Below are 19,219 nucleotides of genomic sequence, written 5' to 3'. Positions count from 1 at the left end.
GCAGGAAGTAACCTGCGGTGGAACATTTTACTGTTTGCCTTTGTTTTGCCTTTTCTTTTCTCTGACTTCTTTTCTCGTGCTGTATCGTCTCTTGGTGAGGTCTCGGCAATTAAATTTGCCCTGTGGATTTTTCTTACAAACAAACAGAACTTTACATGTGGTGTTAAAACACATGGTGTGAATCCAAACACGCTGAGTGGATTTGACTTCCCATAAAACATTTGCAAAGCTGATTTTTTAAAAAATGACATTTTTTTTTTACATCTTTGTTCACAAGCTAGCCGTCTTTCTCAGCACATCTTTTTGCATTACTCTAGACCAGTGGAATAGTGTGAAACCATTGGTATGACTGTGTGTTGTGTCACCCACTTGTACATGCAGTTCAGCCATGCATGGGATAAACAGAACAGGAGGCCACTTTGCTCCATAGTGCTTCAAGAGGTCAAAAACCCCACGGGGTACTGTGTGGTTCACTCACCCATGTTTCTTGTTTTGGAGGACATCTCAGTTTAAAACACTTAGTTTGGGGGGGTGATTTTGACTTGATTGACAGATGTGTCCAGTGGTTGCTGAGCTAAGCCCATCCAGATAATTAGAATTTTCTTGCTCCAGTCAACTTACAGGACGGTAGTGACACCATTACTGAATTACTGCCAGGATGTTTCACAAGAGAGATTAACCAGTCTGTTTACACTGTTAGATTTGGTCTGCAGGGTCACAAGTTCATATGCAAGTGAGGGAGTTTCCATATCTGAATGACAGCGTAGCGTTTGAATTTGAGTGTCAAATGACGCTGAGTGAAAGTGGAGTAATTAGAAGGTCAGACATAGTAAAATCATTTTTAACGTATCGCTTCCCCGTGTCATCCGCAGCACTGGGAGGCGTTTCAGTACATCACCGAGATCTTCATCCTGGTTCCTGCTCTGCTTGGCCTCAAAGGAAACCTTGAGATGACTCTGGCCTCAAGGCTGTCCACAGCGGTGAGTCAAACAAACAAGCACATACACATACACATGCACAGGCATGACTCCATCACTTCAGAGGAGATTACATCGACTTACATCCCTAACCCTGTTCTGGAGACTTGCCCAAACCAGTACCTGCGTATAGTCTTCACCCTAAATGAATGACTAACGTTATGGGGACTTGTGTTTTGTCCCCAGGAAGAGGGCCAGATACCACAATGTGACCTTGTAAACAGATTTATAGTCCCACACTATGAGTGATACATGTCCACACACACACACAGTGGCTCTCTCTGAACACGTGTGTATGCGTAGTTTGAAACATGCGTAAACAAAGTAATCAAAGTTGTTATGCTCAGTTGGGATGGATTTAGCTTTTGTCACCGTAAGTTTAGGCAGGCATTTATTGTGACGTAGCAAACAGCTTGCATCGCTGAAGACCTGACGTCCAAAATACTCTCAAAATGTGCTTTTAGCTGGCTCCAGCTGATTTTAAAGAGCTACACCGACGATGTAGCCTGATGTCCTGATGAGGGGTGGTCTAGTTTTCTTTCTTTGCACGACATGTTTAATTTTCTGACACCACCTGCTGTAGTTGTAAATAGATGGCTGGAATCTAGCATTATGCTGCAGTGACTCAACTGCTGTTTGTTTTTTTACCCTCCTTTCCAGTCAACAGAAAGCCTCTTAGTTTTTTCATTTTGTTCCAACATTAGAAAAGTTCCTTAAAGTTTCCAGCCGGCCTCACCACATGTCCTTTTAGCTGCTGTGGGTGGTAGTCTAGATGTGTGGGTGTGTTTGTTTGTGTGGAGTGACATGATTTTTTTTGTGGGGGTGTCTCATCTCCACAGGCTAAGCCTCTTTCTGTGTATAGCTGTTATTGGTCATCCGTGTAACATTCTGTACAGACTGTAATTACAGCTCGAACGTTTTCTACTGTGTCAGGTGAAATGGAGTCAAACAGTCCAGCTTCCTCTGCTGTCACCGTCTCCTTCTAAGTTCATGTTCTAATTGCTTTGGGAAGTTTCAAGTAAGAATCATTTTGGAGCGTCTTGAATGGCTTTTGGTGGAAGAGCTTTGCGGATTAGGAATTAGTTGAGGAATTTGCTGATGTAGCAGAGTGAGGGGTGATTTCCTGTAGAGAGAGGTGAGAGAGAGAGGCTGCAGCAACCAGGACGGCTTAACAGTCAGATGGCAAATTTATTGCTCCACCTCGACATCTCAGAACAATAGCTGTAAAAAGGGAAGAGCAGTGAGGAGGGAACATGTTTGCTTGTTAGTGAAGTGCATACATTTGGCTGCTAACGATTACGAAAACAACAAAATCGAGATAAAAAGATCGTTGTGTCGCATTCCATTTCGCAGTGATGCTCTGGTTTGTCTTGTGTTATAAATCCAGCGCTCCTCTTTCCTGCACAGCAGTGTGTTTTCACCCCTCCCTAATAGCCCAAACCCACTCTCAGCCAGACTGTGGCGTGTTCAGCTCAGCTCACTGCGGTCAAGCCAGCCGCCTCTTTGTACATGCCTGTCTGGGCTGTCATGGTACCGGTGCTTGAAGGGGCCAAAAAGGACGAGAGAGTCACATTCCAGCAATCCTTTCTCACATTTCATCTACCAAATAAAATGTCCTTATTGTTATTATATTCCTAATATAAAATATTTATTTGTTTTCAGTTCAATTCTTTTTAAAGTTCAAGGAAATTCATCATTAAAAAGTTATCTTATGCATGATGTTTCCAAAGTAAATGTGTTAAATAAACGTGATCTCAATATTGACCAAAATAATGCTGACTGTGATTTTTGTCATAATCGAGCAGCCCTCCGTGATCTCCCGCAAAGCTACTTTCCACAAACCTGTGTATTTACAGTCCTGTACAGAAGTGCATGAAGCACTTATTCAGCAGAACCTGTCAAAGAGTCCTCAGTGTCGGTCTCTGTTTGCTCCACTACTCAAACACTGTAAAGCAGAAGAAGCTGAAGAAGTGACAGAGCAGAATTGTCTCTTTGTTTGGTTTTTGGCTCTTTCCTGTTGGCCCCCGGCTCCCCACATACAGGCTCCACATTCACAGCGCTGTGTCAACACGGACAGCAGAGCTCAGTGTGAGCTGATACTCCTCAGTGTCCCAAAAAACTGTTTGCCTTTGTGTTACTGTTGTTCTCCTCAGGCTCAACTGTGAAACAGGCAGTCATTCACAGTGTGGGGAGTTCTGCCTGACTGAAACATGTGGCAGGACTTCTTACACTTATTGAACCAGTGTTGCATGCAGTAATTATAGATTCATGAAGAGATATCCTGACTTTTTCGCACTAGTGTGGATCAAACTGGAACCATACTGCTTAGCCTGTGTACACACAGGGTTACCTCTGCTTTGGGCTTGGAGACAAATTTGCTTTACATACTGGGGCTGTGTGAAAAACCTCAGGTTATACCAGATGGGGAAAATGTTAGCAAGTTGTGTTATGGCAAGTGTAGGATCCAGTGCTTTGGGAGCTTGACCCACAGGAGGATGTGAAGGTCAGGATATCTCTGAAGGGGCTCTGGCATAGTTAGAAGCAGTCATAGAAAATTCATAGAACATTTCTTTTGCTTTGTCTTATTCTGTCCTCCCTCTCAACACAGGTCAATGTGGGCAAGATGGATTCTCCCATAGAGAAGTGGAATCTAATCATAGGCAACCTGGCACTGAAGCAGGTAATCACACACACACATTTGCTGCCTTGAACTGACTATTTACACCTAACAGACACTTTTCATTAATACTGAATCATTTGTCTGAATTAAGCAACAATTTTTGTATTTTTATTAGCTTTGACACAAAGACACATTTACTGATTTCAAATATTATAACAAAGAAGCAAATAAGCAAACTGAATGAAATTTAATAAGCACAAAACCTCACTTACATACTATCATATGTATGCAATTCTATGAATGTTACATGGTATATGATGTTCTTGATACACATTGCCTCTACCAGTGGTGGTAATCAGTTGGACCAAGTTGGGCGTTAACTCAGGCTCTTCTGTCGATCTGCGTAATAGGACTGAGTACAGAACACACCGTAACACATGCAGCGCACGCAGTGTTTTGACGGTGTTTGTCTGATATGTTACGCAACAACATCTGTGTTATGCAATGGAATGAAAATCTACCTGGACATGATGTTAGTTACAGTATTTCACAATCACATTTGTATGGAACATTACTTCCCTAAAGCAAACCCTTTTACTAATCCTGTAAGCACTTCTTGCCTGTTTTCACTCACATTATAGTGCTTGTTTTCTATAATCAGTAAAAGAGCACAGCAGGTAAAGCCCCCTGCGTCTCACTTCCAGGTTCAGGCCACTGTGGTGGGTTTCCTGGCTGCCGTAGCTGCCGTGGTTCTTGGTTGGATCCCAGAGGGGAAGTTCCAGATGAGCCACGCTGTGCTGCTCTGCTCCAGCAGTGTGGCCACGGCCTTCATAGCCTCCCTGCTGCAGGGTAAACACACACACACACACACTAACAGCTGAGTACCGCAGTTTAAAATAAACTGTTAATACTATTGCTGTGGAGAAGCTGCGTCAGTTCTGTCCTCTTCACCGTGTGTCTAAGAATGCCTGAAAGTCACCAGTAACGTGCTCCACCCTGCTTGTGTCATGTTCAGGTATTATCATGGTGGGTGTAATTGTGGGTTCGAAGAAGACGGGCATCAACCCGGACAACGTAGCCACACCCATTGCCGCCAGTTTTGGTGACCTCATAACCTTGGCGATCCTGGCGTGGATAAGCCAAGGCCTCTACAAGTGCCTGGGTAGGTGAACATCTGCTACCGTCAGAAGACTACTGCTGTCTGAGCATGTGTCCCAATTCCAGAGTACACTCTGAATGTACACAGCATGTACCATATGCTAATCTTTATAGCATACTGTTTGTTTGCAGTGAGTACACAAGAAATTGACATTTTATTATCTCTCATTGTGTAATGTGGAATTGAGACACAAACAGTAATTCTGAAATTTCTGTCATTGTTGAAGAGTTGCAACCTGCGCTGATCTCTGTTCAGGATTGTATACTGTGCTCAGCGCAGAAAAAAAATTTATAGCACAAAACCAGAGAGAGCACAATTCCTTCAGTGTTTCACAATTTAGGCTAAGAGGAAGAAAAAGGAGAACGAACATGCAGCTGGGATATGGCTGCACGGGAAGGATAACCAAAAGCAGAGAGATTTAGAGGAAATGTCTTTGTGACATGTGGTTTGGCTTGTTTTTAAGTTGCATCATTTCATCAGATTCCCACAGTAAACCAAACCCTTACTAAGTATGTCAGTATTAAGGCTGACACAGCATGACATCCGTGATTTTATGGCAATGGCAGTCTCAAAGAGGTCAGTCCTGGCTGATTTTGTAACACCTGCAGTTGCTGGTGGTAACAGCATATGCGCTTTGATACTGCAGGCAGCAAAACAATCAAGTCAGGCAATAATTGACCTTCTTCCGTCATTCTGTGAGCATCTGGGATGATTTTGTGCTGCACACAGTGAGTCTGTGGACAACAGGAAACAGTGAAGCTGAAAGGAGTTTGTTATATTGCTGAGAAGTTGGTTTGCAGCCTCTCGCCTGCAGCTCTTCATCGAACAGCTCACTGTGGCTTCTCCTTCCTCTTCCATTACTCTGCAATATTTCAAACTCATCATCTGTCAAACAAAAATGACCGTTGTCTTTTTTTGTAGAGGCATTTTTGATGAGCAATAATGACATATTCAAAGTTCATTGACATACACAGTATATCCTGTGTCTACTTGACAATGAAAGTCCACTCATGTTTTGCCAGTCAGATGCTTTTAATGCGAAGCTGCAGCAGTAGGAAGTGTTCAGTTTGCGTAAGCAGTAATTTAATACAGCATTTTTTCCAACAGTCAGTTTGAAAATACAGCAAATGTATAACTATTGCAACACTGTCATCAGTGGCCCAGAGGCTCAGTCATCACTGTGCTAGAGATAGTGACGTAACACACCTGTTGTCCCGCCAGTCCATGAAAACACAAATTTATGTTGTTAAGTGGATAAGACGCTGTCTGCCTTTACAGGAAACAAGTAAATATGCTGAGGCAAATCATGCTCTACTAGCTGCTTCATGGGAACTCGAAGGTCTTGCTCAAGGCTCAGTGGTGGTAATGAGGGAGGGGCAGACACCGTACATGTTTGTGGATTTTCCCTCACGAATCAGAAAATGAAATGTATTCCAATGCATTTGTGTTGTGTTGTCATTCTACCCCATGCAGTTTAGCACTTCCCATTTCTAGACATATCAGGCGTAGTTACGGTCTGTAAACGGTCTCTAAATAAACTCATCAGGTTCAGTATAGCCTGACCTGCTGTCAGTCAGTAGAATTTGATTTCCTGCAGGTGGTTCCATGTAGAGCTGATGATGCAGGATGACAGTGACCCAAACTGTCCAATCAGTGAGCTACCCATCAGTCCATATGACTTCATTCTTACAGCTCTTGGTGATTTGTAGAGTCAGTGCGAACTTGGAACTGGGCCAGAACTATAAGTGTGAAAGCGACCTCAGCGTGTAACACCACTGATTCATCTCATTTTAATTTCCTGTCCATTACTCATGCAAACCTGTGATGATGTGATATTAATGCTGAAATGATGTATCATTTAGTCCTAGTTTTCAGTTATTAATTGATTAACGCAAGTAACACATTGACAATCATACATGGTTTTATAATGGAGTCTGATATAAAACACTTCCCACGGTCAGCCAGTAGAGGTCCCCCCTGCCTCACACTGTAGCGGTGCTGCTCCGTAGTTGCAGAACAGACCATCTCTTTTCCTCTCACCACACATTCCTCATCTTTAATTCATATCACACACAGACCTGTGTTGCACCACCTTGTATTACTTAATACAGCGTACACTGGAAGCTGTTCCCTCTTGGAAAGCATCTCATGCTAACTAACCCTGTCAGGTCTAATTGTATGACATAGATGTTCACCACTATGAAAAGAACAGTTCAGTGCTGCGAGCTAAATGTATTAAACACACTTCAGATTTCATATTTCCATGGCAGGGCAGTGCATCGAGGCTGTCTGGCTGTGTCACTCTCAGGACAGTGGCTCCGTTGTTCTTGAACCCAGCCACGCTGACTCCTTCCTGCTAAATTGGAACTAATGGTCAGTTAACTCTCAACTAAACAGAATTTAAATCACATGATTATCTATGCAGATAAGAAGTTAATGCTTCTAATTTTGAAGCATGCCAGAGTAGAGATGAGATGCCGGCGAGACATAGTAGCTGCAGGAGCCAAGTTGAGCCCAGTCAAGTTTATTTATAAAATGCTTTCAACAAACAGGATTGTTGCAGAGAGCTTCAGTGAGAGGGCTCAACAATAGATAAAAGCAGGGATAATGAGAGCATGAGATGGAGCACAAACACTAAGAAATGGGGCCAGAGCTTGTGTGCATACACAGTTTGTGTGTTGGTGTGGATGTGGCAACACTGAGCCATTTCAGGGCAGTCCACCAGAGAACTGAATCCATGATGTAGACAAAATGGGATGAAATGGCTGGTATTGAGCTAGATGAATAAATCAGGTTGGGTCTAGCCTCAAATACTGAGACACTGGCTGCATTTACACCTGCAGAAAAGTAGCCATATATAAGTGAATTATAAAAAATGGCCCACAACAAAGACAGAACACATTATCTACACATCATTACATGGAGCCATAAACTGGCAGAAGGCTGTGCCCTAAAAGAGGGCCAGAAAGCAGTTTAAAAGTCTTGATTAAAGTATGTGTGCTGTTAATATACTTCACAGACAACTTGAAGTAGCAATTTTCAACAAAAATGCCACAGAGAGTTGCAGAGTGGGAGTGGTTTCTGGTGCTTTTTCTCACTGGAAATTTCCATGAGAGTTTTTAAATGGTGCCCACCGTGTTACTCAACAGAAAGAGTCTCCAGGATAATTTTATGATATTACAGATGTATTTTATGCCCACCGGTTTGAACAATTTGTTTCTCAGAAATCATGGTTTTTCCATCAGCTTGTCATGGCGGATGGCTCTGAGCGCTACAACACCCAGGAGCATTGCTATGGAGAAGAAGGCAGCCAGAGGCATAAATCAGAGTTGGAGCTAATTAAAAAAGCTTTGCCATTGAACAAAACATTTTGCCATAGTCGCTGAATTAATGCAGAACTGACTCAGAATCTGAAGCTGATGTCATTTACACTGCTGTTTTATTAGATATTGACACAGTGTATTCTTTAACATCTGCTCGCCATTAGTGGCACACACAACAGAGTTTTAAAGCTGCATTAATTGATTTTTTTGGGCCACTTGGGGGCAGCAGAAGAAGATAAAGATTGAGGTAAAGATAAAACTTTATGATTCCACGCCGGGGAAATTAAGTAAGAGAGCTTAAAATTAAGAACAAGCTATAAACATAGTGATTGGATGTCTTAACAAGTGCTGATGTCTTTATCATATGCCTCTGTTGACACAGGCGTTTGCCTTTGACCTTGTATCAAAGAACCAGATATTTTCTCACTCAGTTGCTCATCTTTTGTGCTGCTCATTCAACCAGTCAGGTTTTATGTCCTTCAAGTGCTCCAGACTCAGTCATCTAATATCATCTGTGTGGAAAAATGAACAGGACTCCCAGAGACCTGGAGGCCTGAAATAGCTCTATTGCTGTGTGAAATGGATAATATACAGTATATTTGTTACCACTGCATCCCAGAAGATTGCAAGTGTAACTTTCTGCCCTGACCCCATCAAGTAACCTGGTCTTTCTTTGTGTAATCCTCTTTCAGATGTGTGGTTAACCAATACTGAACAAGATTCCTTGGCAGATGAACTATTTTACTTGTCTCACTTGTAGTTTTTTATTTGCGAACTCATGCTGGGTCTTGGGTGCACTTCTGCCATCATAAACCATGTAAGCTAGCAGTACCTATCGTCACTGTTTGGATCATCATTTCTTTCTCTCAGCTAAAGGAGATAGCTGGCAGCCGTGCCGTTCTTTTTCCTGGCAGAGCGTTTTAGCAAAATGTATTCCACCAGAGATGGACAGGAATATCAATTGTTTGTTCACAGGTTTATTCACGGCAACAGCGATACTCGATGGCGGTGTGTCAGAGGTTCATGTAAACAGTTTAACCTGTCGAAGACCTTAATTAGAGCACGGCTGATGGCCAGTTTACTCTGTGCATGTCAACCTGGTGTCAGATTCCCTGTCAATGTCTGCAACTTGGGTAGGCAGCCGGGTTGACGTGGGACAAGGCTCCCCTCTCATATGTGTGCCTCAGTATATCTGCCTCAGCGTTATATTTTAAGACTGAAGGTCTGCTAGAGCCTATTATACCCTGAACTGAACAGTGGGCCCTTTCTGTTCTCTACCTATGAGACTGTGGAGATAATAAATCTGGCACTGTTTCCTAATGACAGTTATTTAGTGCTTGGAACAGAATCCTGCTGGAAACATCTGGTGGTGGCTCTAAGCAGGTGCTTTACCGTAATTACTCTTTCAAAATAGCTGTGTTGTACTATATTGTAGTTTGAACGAAGAGGTGTATTTGTGAAAGTGAGAAAAACCTTCCCTGTATTGGTGTTTCCTCTTGGGGCTCCACTTTCCTCTCACAAGTACAACATATGCAGCTCGGATGGATTGGAGACTGACGCCGTTGAGTTAAATGGGATATCGTTTTCCTTTCCTAATTACTTTTGTTTAACCTCATTGGAAAACATCTTAATGCTAAGGAAAGCGATGAGGGAGAAATTTGTCAGAAAAGGCCAGTTGGCAGCATCTACTGTAAATGCTGGTCGAGCAAATGTTTTTGGGAATGCAACTCTTGTCTCCTTTTGTTCATTTGGTGAACCTCAGGTTTAGGAAATAGGACAATAAGTGAAGCATCTGTAGCCATACTACAGGGGCCCTCGGGGTGTCTTGATGGATTTCCATGGAATTTGATACAGACATTGATGGTTTCCTTCCTCATCCAGCACCACCATGAGTTTGACGTGTGTGGTTTTGAGTGAAATATCCCAGCAGCTTTTTCGTGGATTTCCACAAAGCGTTTGTACAGACGTTCATTGCTCCAGTGACTTTGGTGACTTTTCATCTCGCGCCATCATCAGATCTAAGATGGTGAACATACAAACATTATACCTGCTAAACATCAGCATGCTAATGTTTTCATTGTGAGCATGCAGGTAGACTCTTAGTGTTGTTTAGAAGTCAATCGTTTAAACAGTCGTGACAGCTGACTGACACTTCTAAGTCCTTAACTGGAATTATGCTGCTATGAAGTTGCCCATAAAAGTCTCTGTGAACCTACGCGGAGAAGGATGTTGTGGTTAACCGAATTCTCAACACTATCCTGTGTGGACCTTCACATCATGCAAGCTGATTGATTGATTCAACCCCCTCCCTGCATGATTGCCCATTTGTGGCCTGGAGAAGCATGCTTCTGGCTTCAGTCAGGAGATATTGAGCCATATTCACAACGTAGCTTACTTTACCAGCAGGAGTCCTTCTAAACGCTGCTGAACGTTCCCAGTTAAGAATTTCCTCTTTCAGTCTATTTACACAGCTACAGAGAGCAACTTTTACTGAGGAATGGAGAGAACTCCTCAGCGAAGAGAAGGGTGGGCCGAAGCCCTTTGCTATGGATGACATCATGTTTCATGAATGAGCTTTCTCACCATGTGCAAGAAAAGCCACATTTCAGTCAGCTTGCATTGACAAAATGTATGCACAGCCAAGGTTGGATTAGCAGCGGGGCAAAGTGTGCAGCAGCCTCGAGGCCCTACGGAGCCGTAAATCCACATTGTGTCAGTTTGATTGCTGCAATTTGACTAATTGAAATTTCTGTGGTGAAAATTCAACACGAAAGCTCCACATCACCTGAAATGGCCTTTCTGCAGACCCTGCATTATTCTTGTTTAGCGGGCGAAATCTAATTATGTGAGAGGTGTAGATTGTAGAAAATTTAGCTTCAAGTCCTTTTATTATTTCAGTTGAAATTGTTTAACAGGTGAACATTCCCAAGTAAATGTATCTGTATTCAAATGACCATGTGCACTGCACTTGAGAGATACTTGTGTGCACAATGAGTGGGAGAAATGTAAGGTCAACTCACGTTTAGCATGTTAAATCAGTATCGTCAGCATTTAGCATTAATGCATTGGACAACATGGAGAAAACATGTTTGTATTGCTCAAACTACGTTACTGATATCATATTGACACTGACAGTGAAACATTGTTTACAGTACCCAAGCAGTTTTCCCAGCATTTCACTCGTATATGCTGGGATAGGCTCCAGACCGCCACGACCCAAAGAGTGAAAATGAATGCACCTCTCCCTTTTCCCCAGATTCCTACTCATACGTGTCATCACTGGTTTGCGCCTTCTTCATGTGTCTGACTCCTCTGTGGATCGTCATCTCCTCCAAGCACCCAGCCAGCCGCACCCTGCTTTACTCCGGATGGGAGCCAGTCATCACTGCCATGGTCATCAGCAGGTGTGTGTTTGTGTATGCGTGTGTGTTTAGTCTTCAAAGGGGAAAGAACTGCTATTCTGTGTCTGCGACTCCCAGTGTCTGGTTTGCTTGATGACTCATCCCCTAAACAAATTGCAGCACCCGAGCACATACACCCTCCAGTCCCCTTGAGCCTGGCAGCCTTGCTAATACAGCCAGGAGGAAAGGATTGATTGTCTCACTCGCTCTCACTCTTTCTTACGCCCTCCTCTCGACACTCAGTGCAGGTGACCCAGCACTTCTCAGGCTTTTATCGAGAAGTAAGAAAATACAAATATTGGCTCTAAAACTACTGAAAGATCTTTCATTCTTCCTCTTGTACTGTGCTCCACTCTCTCTTAATCTTCCCCATTCAGTGCAGCCGATGGTGCATTTTTAGTGGCTTTTGTAGAGCGGCACACAAATTCACTGTGGACAACATTTAGATGAAGACAATGCTCTCTCTTTCTCTTTCCATGGCCCTTTTTGTCTTTCTATCTCCATCGTCCACACACACACACACACACACACACACACACACACACACACACACAGTGACACCAGTTAATGATCTTTTTATGTTGTGTTCTACAGCATTGGAGGGCTCATCCTGGACAAAACAGTGTCTGACCCAAATCTGGCTGGCATTGTAGTGTACACCCCGGTTATAAACGGTGAGTCACAGCATTTGCACCTCTTCTTCCTTCACTCTGAACGGCTTCAGGGTGTCACTGTTTAAATTTGCAATTGCTTGCTCCAGAGGCATGAACAGACAGGGAGAATCTGGTCAAAGAGTACACTGAAGGTTTTCATACAATAGCTTCCTAAATCCCGGGGGATTTAGAAAAGACATGTACACACATAAATAAAACCCAAAGCTTGTGCAATTAGATTGCTGTAATCCCCGGTGAAAGTGCAGGACACAGCTTTTAAGAGTCGGTGTGAGAGAGTTGCACTGTGTTCATTGACGTACAATAAGCCACCCACCAGTCACACAAGATTGTGGTTAAACATGTGTGTAACTCAGATGAAAGTCTTAAGGTCAGTGACCCTCATTTACAAATCCGCTTCTTCCCCTGTTTCATGCGTGTACCATAGCCACAGTAACAGTATGGCCTATGTTCTCACAATGTTTGATTACAACGTGCCCTCCACTTGGAACAGAATACATGAGGATCCATGTCAATTACTCTTTCTAATTTCACATCAATTTGAAATGATTTGCAAGTAATTGTTATAGTTCAATGTTTTCAACCATTCTAGCGCCACTAGGGCTCTGACTATTGGGATGTAAATGTTTGTCAGTCTGTTGGTCAACCACAGACTGTCATGATCTCCAGACAATGAATCCTGATGACTTTGGTGATCCCCTGATTTTTCCTCTAGTGCCACCATGAGTTGACATTTTGGATTTTTATTGAAATATCTCTGCAACCTTTGGATGGATTGCCCAGAAATTTGGTTCAGACATCCATTCCCCCCCACCCCCCCAAGGATGAGTAGTAAAAACTCTCATCCCCTGACCTTTTCTCTAACACCATCAAATGTAGTTTGTCAAATACTTTGGTCAGTGACCAGATAGCTGGTAAACATCAACAGGTTGGTAGTGTCACTGTGAGCACATGAGCATGCTGATGTGGTGTAGCTTTGCTCACTTAAGACATCAATGGCCCATGTGTGTACAGTATTTAACCTGTATAAAGAGAGCTTAATCTGATATGTTAAATGATGTGTTAGGAAACGCAGGGGTACCAGTCTAAGATCCTTTTAGCGAAACTATACACGTCTCTTCTTCTTGATCTGATGGATCCCCAGCAGATCTCTAGCCCAGCTGTTAAAGTGTGGAGGAGGGAAATGAACAGCACTGAAGCAGAGGCACTCGCCTGTCCCTCAGCTGCCTCATAAGACGCCCATAAGACAAAAATTTTTGGATAGCGCAACACTGTTTTATCATATTATATAGTCTGGGATGTTTATTGCCACTTTTCCTCAACCTGCTGACCCTCGTCTACATCTACTCGTAATAAAAGAACTTAGCTGGTGACATCATGCATTTTCCAGAATGACTTTCGCCACTTACTGAAACCGCATTGTGTGCTATGGCTGCATTGCGCTCTGGTCTAATGGTCTGTCTGTGCTGTCAGAGGAGAAGAGTGTCCTCTTGTGATGGAGTTGTGGTTAGATTTATGATCAAATCTGCAAATATCTGGGGTTGTTCCTGCATCTGAGTGTTCTGAATACACTGGTGTCTTCTGTTTTTTCATGGCCTCTAAGGCTTATGGGTTATTAGTAAAAGCAAATACTTAGATGCACTTGAACATGAGTCAGATATGCGTGTGTATGCTGACTTCAATCTGTGTCTGCATAGATTTGTTATGAGAAGTAAAACTTTTTCTTAATGAGATTCTTCATAGGCAACATTAATGTGCCGCAGGTTTATTTTACCCAGCAGACAGCAACGAGCTGTTTAACTTGCAAGTTTGGGTACAAAGAAACTCTGTTGTTGTTTGTCTCATTTGTCCCTCTCAGCAATTAATGCAGTCTTTGACCCTTTGAGCTGAGATGCAGACAAAGTGTTTATACACAAGATGGATGGCATGCCAGAGAGTCTATTTGTCTTGTGCTGTCCAGCTTGCAGGTGTGAATGTGAAAGTAGAAGAAGAGAGTGTGCACAGTCAGCATTCCCTGGATAAATGAAGGTTACTAAATAAAAACTCCAAATGTTCATCATCATGAATAAGTTATTCAATGAGAGCGGTTTAGGCGGTCGGCTGCAGTCCGTCTGTCTCCACTTCACAAAACTGGTCCTCTTCTGTTTCCCCTCGCTTCTGTCTCCCACTGCTAACTGGCTCAGCCCCGGTAGCTCGGGGCTTGGCACCTCCACAACAAGAGATAAGCTTTTAATTTAAATGTCATTAATGAGAGACATTTAACGAGATGGAGTACGATTCTGACTCTAATTGGTTTTCCGCCGAGATGTACCCCAGGCACAAACAGCTGGGAAATCAAGCGTGTGTCCGCTTGAGACGGCGATGATGTTGTATTTTGTGCGCGCTGTGTCGGAAGAATCCAGGTCTCAGCAAACTTTTTAACCGTCTCCGATGTACAACATTTTATTCGTGGGTGAGGAAACATTGAGGCGGTCTGCTCGTGTCTTTCAGCTGATTAAAATGCACCGTGGTTCCTGTTCTAATAAAAAATACAACTGAACAAAGGGCAGACAGAAGAGAAACTGTGAGAGGATGGTGTGTGGGTGTTTGATTAGAATGGAGTGGAGAAGGAGATGTGTAGAGTGTGATAAGAAAAGACAGATAGAGGGAGAACGGCTCCTTTTTACCACGCTGACCTCCATTATTTCATTTGAATACGTTAGGCCTATTTTATACAATTTCTCCTGCAATAGAAGGTACCTGTGGCTAGATTAATATTTAAATTACTTAAAAGCTATTCAGGTATTGCGGAAGTGTGCCAGTTCATTTCTCGATGTACCTGTACCCATTTCATTAGCAAGAGTATATCGCATCACAAATGGGCCTGTTGTTTTTCCCTTCATTTTGATTTTAAATTCAGTTTCAGGTCATTAGAAAGGTCTTAAAAAGGTGCTGATGTGCTTTCCTGAACCTGTAGATATCATATTATGTTACCCATCTTGTTCTGCAGTATTTTACCAGCCAGCAGTCTTTAATCTTTGCTTGCCATCTTGGCATATTTGCCTGTTCGCAGTCCTTCTGTTGTTTGTTTTAAGATAAGGTGTCTGCCGGCTTTATGACATCTCTCTTCCAGCAATAAGTCATTTTTTTTCCCTCTTGTATCCGTTTTTTTCTTCATTATATGTTATCTGTGTTTGTGTTTTCGTGTCACATTCTGGTGTGAGAGCCATTCAAATAAACAAAATGAAATTATACCTGGAGGAGAGGAGCAGAGATGAGGTGGGTGGGCGCTGGGCAGACACTTCCTGTGTCTCGCCCCTCCGGGCACAGTGGCCCAGCTGAAAGGAGCACAGACCCCCTGCAGTTCCCCCACGTAGCCTCGCTGCAGCCCAGACCTCCTCATCCTCTTCATCCCCATTCCTCCTGTCAGACCCAGTGACCTGAATAAGCCAGATCGCCCCCAGACCTGCTTCACTCCACCTCTGCCCCCTGCTGAGGTGTTAAGAACACCCTCCACCCTCTTACCCCCTACCCATCCCAAACATCCTAAGGACAGAAAGCCAGAAAGTCAAAATCAGTGTGCAATTATTCCAATTTTAACCATGACTTGACAACAATGCAGGGAGCATAGAATATATTTGAAATGCCAAGTTGCATGCTAAAATGACTCATTTCTTTAATGAGTTATTAATGTGTATTGTTGTCCCAAAATTGTAATGAACACCGTCAGCAGGAGTTAGTCATGCCTGGGAATACGTGACGGATGGTAGAAAACAGAAGAATTATGAGTTAAATAAACTGAACTTAGCTAAATATGGAAAATAAGAACTAGTAACAGTAGTAGTAGTCAAATGTGAAAGTAAATGGGATTCGGAGCACAGAATAGAACAAATTCAGGAAATAATGGAATAATGTCAACTTCCAATAATGTGCGCTATGATCCATGAACCTCCACCTTTGACAGAGCCAGGGTAGCTGCCTTCAGTCTTTATGCTAAGCTAGGCTAACCGTTTCCCAACTCCAGCTCCACTTTTAACAAAGTCGTGAGATTGATGCAAATCTCAAGCAAGTGTATCGAACTGTTCTTTTAAAGACCGACACCAGACCAGTGGCACATTCAGACTGTGAGGGCAGGAGCGTGACGTGATCAGACAGACGGGGACAGAGTGAGTGTGAATACTCATTGTGAAGTTATGTCTCTTTACGGGCCCAGTGGGAGCGCTGGTAACGCTCCAATAAAATGTTACCAGGCAGACAAAGGACCACAATAGATTGAATTAAGTGGACATCACCCTGAGGTGTTGGCAGTGTCTAATTTAATATACTCATCACAATAACAAGCCTGGTCGGACTCACACACACACACACACAAACACATCCGGCTTCTTGTTCTTTGTGTATGGTTTGCAGTACACGACCACTTCAGTGACTAAAAAGCCGACATATAGAAGATGTGTTTACGCACTGCACTGCATGCACTTGAGTGATACATTTTTTATGATGGGGAAGAAAGAAACATCTCTCTTCTCAGTTCTACAGTTTTTTTTTTTACAGACTAAAGGCACACTTAGCAAAGCTTTTTTCTCCGCTTCCTAGCCACTCTGTGCCCACCTGTCAGCTAGTTTTGTTGTTGATATCTGTATGTATGCGAGCTCTCCTGCGGGGCTCACTCACCAGACTGTGGCTACAAGGATGAAAGATGCGGGAAGTTAGTTTGTGTGTTGCTTGCTAAAGGGGAGGTGTGATAGCTGCAGCATGTGAATGTAAAGTGGTGCTCTGTTTTGTCAGTACAGATGGCGGCCCACATTCTCCTGACTCTTCGTCTGCTTGATGTTAATTAAAATCTTGCATGAAGAAAATAGAACTGCACGCAAAGATGAGAGGAAATCGCAGTTTGTTTAAGCAGATTTGATTTTTTTTCTTTTCTTTTCCACCACGGTAATTACATTGCAAGCACTGAAGCTACATTTATAGTTGTCTGTTGAGGTAAATGTGGAGCCCTCACACAAAGCTGCTGTAGCTGTTCTGTAGCTGACTTATGCCCCTTCAAAAATGTAACGACGGGCTGTGGTGACCACAGAGACGCCACTCTGAGTTGATTTCGCTTTTCGATAGCCTGACAGCCCTTAACTGGTAGCTAACCAGTTAACTTTGAGCTGGGGTGCACACTGGACTGCGTCTCCCAGTCAGTCGTGTCCTGGAAGTTTTCAGTGTCCTGGAGAAATAGGAGAATTTCTTGTCAAATTGTTTTATGTCTAAGTGACTAATAGGGATAACATATTTTGAAATTAGTCCAGTGAGAAGCTGCAGGCTCAGATTGTTGTTCCAAATAAATTCTAAATATTCTTAAATCCCTCCTTTTTGTTGAAGAGTGACATCCTTTTTGTTTAAGCAGAAACAAAGCATTTTGCATTTATCAATACTCCAACTTTGCTACCCTTATGCTGGTGGGTATGAACTAACCTAAATATCGATATACATCTCACAGATGCAGTTTCAGCCGATAGCCTTTCACAACTCTGACTGGAAAAGTGATCATAAATAACTATATTTTTCTGCCCGTCTCTTCATGAACTTGACCCCACATTGAATTTTCTGCTCCAGTCATGAACCATGAGCTCTTCTGTCTTGTCCAGGAATCGGGGGCAACCTAGTGGCCATTCAGTCGAGCAGGATCTCCACCCACCTGCATTTCCACTGTGCTCCTGGGGAGGTTCCCGACGAGGCCAAGGGCTGCTACTACCCCTGCCGTACATTCTGTGGCACAGGTATGAACTGTGCAAGCAAGCATATTGGCCAGGCATTACTGCCCAACTCCAGCATAGCTGTGAAGCACTTAGATTATTAATACCACGCTGCCCTCAACCTGACACATTTTAATTGACTTTCACATAAATACACTTCTAAAGAAGGCTTGGACATGATGGTCAATCAAAATGCTGTCAGGATTATAATCATGCTTTAACCTGTGTACCAAGTCCACAGTTTGAAGCTGTGGTTTTCAGTTCTGTGCCTGGTGAGCTGCAGTCCTGCTGCTTCTCTGCCCTACCAGGCAGTTAACTGCCACCTCCTGCTGTCCCACGTGTAAATTAATTCCCTGTTAGAAGTCTAGAATGAAAACCAGCACGACTGGGAGTCCTGGGGACAGCAGGTGGGCTGATTCAAACAGCACAATTTGTCACCAACCTAGTGTAAAGAAATGATTCCCTCCCATTCCATTAACCCTTAACCTTCCTTCCCCTCCATCCTTCCTCAGGAGCCAATCATCGCTCTGCTCAGGTGCTCCTCCTTTTGGTGATCCCCGGTCACCTGATCTTCCTCTACACCATCCATCTGATGAAGAGCGGACACACCACCCTGACGCCCATCTTTATGTCGGTCTACCTGGCTGCTGCCATGCTGCAGGTGAGCACCTGATGACTTTAACGCCGGTGTGCATTAATGTTGAAGAAGCTTTAGAATTCTAAGATGGTCTATTTTACATTCATTGCTCATCATTCCACATAAAAGTATTCAAGCTCAAGGGCCATTTTCACAATCCAGTCTTAATATAGCAGACATTAATGCTGCTTGAAGGAGGGTTTCATTTTCAAGATGATTTTCACTCCGACAGAAGGAAAAACGCAGACCCCTGTACTTTGTTTAAAGCTGCACTAATCCACACCTTTATATTAACTATGGATTAACTTAGTATTTGTGACATAAGAAAGGTCATTCACAGTGATGAACCCACAGAGTTATCACCCAACTCTGCAGTTCCTCTCAGTTCTGCAGAGCTTTTTCATGTCTTTCAGCTCATTGTTTTGGTTTTCCAAAGCTTATTTTTTTGGTTCAGTCTCACTGCTGTCATGGTGGAGGCAAGAAAAATGAACAGAAATATTGCATTTACTTTTAAGTGGACCCAATCAAAAATTTTGGTGTTTTCAGCTTGCAAAAAACCCTGCATCAGTTACAAACAATGCAGCTTTGCTTACTTACACAATATTCAAAGAACACGAGCGCATGTTGAATATTCACAATTCATGCTAAGATCTAAATCAGAAAAAAAAATGTATCTGCACAAGCTTATCTTAGTGCCGTTGTTATTCA

The 19,219-nt window shown here is 43.0% G+C and overlaps 1 protein-coding gene across 2 annotated transcripts in view; it reads left to right on the top strand.

Moving 5' to 3' along the window:
- slc41a2b (solute carrier family 41 member 2b) overlaps nt 1-19,219 on the top strand; it is a 33,430-nt gene that overhangs the window by 2,143 nt on the left and 12,068 nt on the right. For both annotated transcript variants that reach the window (XM_076722417.1, XM_076722418.1), the window contains exons 3-10: nt 873-980; nt 3,586-3,657; nt 4,302-4,446; nt 4,613-4,759; nt 11,336-11,483; nt 12,075-12,154; nt 17,767-17,898; nt 18,387-18,535. In XM_076722417.1, coding sequence (XP_076578532.1) covers nt 873-980; nt 3,586-3,657; nt 4,302-4,446; nt 4,613-4,759; nt 11,336-11,483; nt 12,075-12,154; nt 17,767-17,898; nt 18,387-18,535 — 981 coding nt within the window. The remainder of the gene's footprint in view (nt 1-872; nt 981-3,585; nt 3,658-4,301; nt 4,447-4,612; nt 4,760-11,335; nt 11,484-12,074; nt 12,155-17,766; nt 17,899-18,386; nt 18,536-19,219) is intronic.

Source organism: Chaetodon auriga, chromosome 22, assembly GCF_051107435.1.
Source record: "Chaetodon auriga isolate fChaAug3 chromosome 22, fChaAug3.hap1, whole genome shotgun sequence".
NCBI lineage: Eukaryota > Metazoa > Chordata > Actinopteri > Chaetodontiformes > Chaetodontidae > Chaetodon > Chaetodon auriga.
The sequence above is the reverse complement of the archived record's forward strand: the minus strand, read 5'-3'. Positions and strand labels throughout refer to the sequence as shown.